We start from the raw sequence: 3,622 nt of genomic DNA on the forward strand, positions 1-3,622 counted from the left end.
TTTTTATATGACGTAACATATTGTGAAGCTATAGACCTATTTGATTTATATATAGGCCTATTGAAACAACATACACATTCTATATGTTTAGATCTGACTGTATAGGCTATGTATGTAATGTTGTCTTTAAAATACAAAAAACGCTATTAAAACTATGACATTGTGCCTTCACAAACGATATGTTTCTATCCCTGGCATCTTTTCTTTCTTTCGTTTGTTTGGTTATTTTTTTATTATTTGTTTGTAATAGCCTAAGTTTAATAAGTAGGCCTAGCCTGCTGTTGTCCTAATACTTTTAGTATTATCTACCCTAACTTTTTGTATTTAGCTATTGAGCTGTCTACTAATAAATAATAATAATAAATAGTAATATATGCATAGAGAAATAAACACACATATGCTTTTGTTTCTATAGTCTATGTTGATTCAATATAATAATAATAATGAAAATATGAAAAATGAACGCAAAAATCTAATAAACAAACTTGTTCTGGTCTTATCCGGGTTCCCGCCAAGGAGTGAAAAAAAGAAAGAAAGAGATTTGAGTCAACAGGCTTTTTATTTTGAAAGTTTTGACCGGAAGAAAAGTTTTGTATGAGCCTGCAGACTAGAGGAGTGAACGATGAGAGGAGTGTGTGTGTGTGTGTGTGTGTGTGTGTGTGTGTGTGTGTGTGTGTGTGACTACATGATCTCTCTCTGCGCGGACCAGTCATGTCCAACAACAGCGCCGCCAGCAGCAGCCTGGCCCTGGCCCAGAAGTCCGTCAAGCAGCTGCGGCTGGAGGCCAGCGTCCACAGGATCAAGGTGAGTCCCTGCACCTTCTTCACCTCCACCTCCACCTTCACCTCCACCTCCACCTTCACCTCCATCATACTTCTTCTCCAGCTCCTCTGCGCGCGTGACTTATAATGTGGAGGGTGCCACAACTAATTAGGCTGCCAATCACTGTTTGTAGGCTAATTACCATCCAAATGTTCGCATTTTATACAGAAGTAAAGTAAACTACAGTCTAACAGTAGTTAAAGTGGAGTTTAAAGTAGTTTTAATGGAGCTTTATTTAGGTTTGTATGTAAGTTTTTTCCATTTATATACTTTTTCCTTCATCTTTGGTTATTGGCTTCAGTGTAGCAGTCAGATGTAATGTAGGCCAGGTCTGTCTGGTTTTACACTGTCTGCCTCTGACTGGGTGAAATAACAGAGACATGGGAAAACTGAGCCTGTGTGTTCCCGTGAAAAGCAGCTTCCTGCTGTCTTGTCTGATCCCACAAACCTTGAATTGTAGCAGTCTTCTTATTTAAACTCTTAATAAACTTCACATATTTCCTGTTGTGCAGTGAAAATGGCAGCAAACAGACTTTTCTCCGCTGGTGCAGCACAGTGATAGCTTTGTTGATTGTGCTGCTGTGTGACTAGTGTGATTGTTGGGCGGTTACTTAATTTAGACCATAAGTCAGACAAAGTTTGTGTGTGTGTCTCTGCGTGTGTGTGTGTTAACCAGCCCAGCAGTGAGCCGTATGAAGGAACTCCCCTAACAAATAAATCACAGATGGATTTTGCTCATTCTACAGATTAGTGCAGTTAGTTAAAGGGCCACTATAGGCTTGAATGAATGAAAAAAAATAAATCACAATGAACTTCCAGTTGATCGGTGAGACAAAATCATACTAAAAGCCACAAATGAAGCATTAATGTTTGTTTATGCCACATTGCAGTGATTATATTGACACAACCTTAACGTAAACTTGTATAACTCTTGATAGTCGATATAACACAATTCTCCTCTTTCAAATGAGGAGAATTCATAAAGATTAAAACACACCCAGTCAGTCCACTCAGCTTTACTTTGCGACTAATGTTGGCTATATAGGTGGATATATCTGTACAGCTAACATTGTTTATAACTGACTCGATCTTGTGATATATTACACTATATTTTATCATTCAGAGGCCTTTCCGTCTGCTGTAGCAGCACAAAAAAGAGAGAAAAAAGTCACTATCTGTGTATATAGCCATACTGTTGACAGATTGTGGAGATAACAGTCCATATAAATATCACATCAGTGAGCGCTTTGTCAGTCAGAGATGGTAGAAAGTCTTCACAGATTTCAGCTCCATAGTTTGAGCGGTTTATGAGTTTGTTCTTTGAAGCTGGATAAACCCAAAGTGAAGCAGCATCGGCCGAGCTATCCTCACATCAAGCACATACACTACTGGATCATACACTTACAATCAAGTCAATAGCATCTTTTCATTAGAGCCTTCCTGCCTGCCTGATAATTACCATGTGACTTCCAGCAGCATGCCAGTCGATGTAATGTTATCTCTCTTCCAGCCAACTGCCCTCAGGATCAGTAATACTTCTGAAATGTGCTAAACTCTGAGTGTTGGATCAAGTAGTTGTGAATTTAGAATTTTATTTTGTAAAGTTTCTACATACAAACCCTGAACATCTGAAGAGTCCACGCTAGGAGCTTCCATTTAAAATGTTAAGAGATAACTCAACTCAACTTACCTCAAATTTTTATTTATATAACACATTGAAAAACAACCTCAGCTGCCCAAAGTGCTGCACAACATAAATCTAAATCCAGTGCCAGCAATAGAAATAACAGTGGGAATACAAAATAAATGACCAACATAGATTAACAATAAAAAGGTTAGGGCAATAAAAACAAACACTACAATAAGGTAAAATACAGTTCAAAGCTATACAGTAGCCTACTAATAACAGGACAAAAAGTCGAGGGGTCAAGGTGAGTTGAAAGCCAGCGAGAAGATAACCTTGACGGATTGAAGTTATTTCAAAGTTTGGTAACACCCAGGGGTCATGTGTCATTCACAGTGGCCCCAAGTTCCTCCTGGTTAATTGTTGATGTTTTTAATAATACTAATAATAATTCTGGATAATGAATATTATGATCAAATATGGGACTTGGTGGCTTCTGTGATTAAGTCAGGCCATGCACCTTTATAAGTTTGTTTCCTGGTGTTAATGTGCTGCCTCACATTGTCATATGCAAATGACATTACACTTCACACATTTATGTGATAAAAAGCACCGTCAGGCTCTTGATTAGTTTATAATATCCTTAAAGGAGACATATTCTGCCCCCTTTCCACAAATTCAAATAGTCCCCAGGTGTCTTAAAGACATGTCTGTGACATGCTGTGGTCAAAATCCCCCAAGGATCAAACATCACAGCTCTTTTCATCCTCTCTAAACAGCCCTGTTCAGAAGGCTGCTTTCAGTGTCTGTCCCTTTAAATGCAAATGAACCTCTGCTTGCCCCGCCCCTGCTACCAGGTAGGAGTGGGGTTATGCAAATTAGAAGTTTTTTTTTTGTCAATTCTCACATTTTGTGGGCCTGAAGGCAAGACAAACACCCAAATAAAGAGCCTTCAAAAAGTGATATTTCCACAATACGTCCCCTTTAAAGAATGTTTTAATTTGAAATGATCCTTAAAAATATCTTCTTGATATGTTGAATGTTATCCAGGTCTCTCAGGCTGCTGCAGAACTGAAGACCTTTTGTTTGCAAAATGCCCACAAAGACCCTCTCCTGACCGGGGTGCCCTCCAGCGACAACCCCTTCAGGCCTCCCAGGTCATGTGTCCTCCTCTGA

At 39.0% G+C, this 3,622-nt stretch overlaps 1 protein-coding gene across 1 annotated transcript; it reads left to right on the forward strand.

Annotated features, from left to right (window-relative positions):
• The first annotated feature begins 684 nt into the window (after positions 1-684).
• Positions 685-3,622, forward strand: LOC146983779 (guanine nucleotide-binding protein G(I)/G(S)/G(O) subunit gamma-5). Its single transcript, XM_085785478.1, has 2 exons — positions 685-804; positions 3,497-3,622. The coding sequence occupies exons 1-2, from the start codon at positions 712-714 to the stop codon at positions 3,620-3,622; spliced, it is 219 nt and encodes a 72-aa protein (XP_085641604.1). The 5' UTR covers positions 685-711.

This window comes from Trachurus japonicus, chromosome 8 (genome assembly GCF_045865225.1).
Source record: "Trachurus japonicus isolate A0001 chromosome 8, Traja_1.0".
In the NCBI taxonomy this organism is placed as follows: domain Eukaryota; kingdom Metazoa; phylum Chordata; class Actinopteri; order Carangiformes; family Carangidae; genus Trachurus; species Trachurus japonicus.

Coding starts and splice junctions, on each gene's coding strand:
- LOC146983779 (XM_085785478.1), top strand. CDS start 712: ATGTCCAACAACAGCGCCGCCAGCAGCAGCCTGGCCCTGGCCCAGAAG. Junction 805..3,496: donor CCAGCGTCCACAGGATCAAG/GTGAGTCCCTGC, acceptor AATGTTATCCAG/GTCTCTCAGGCTGCTGCAGA.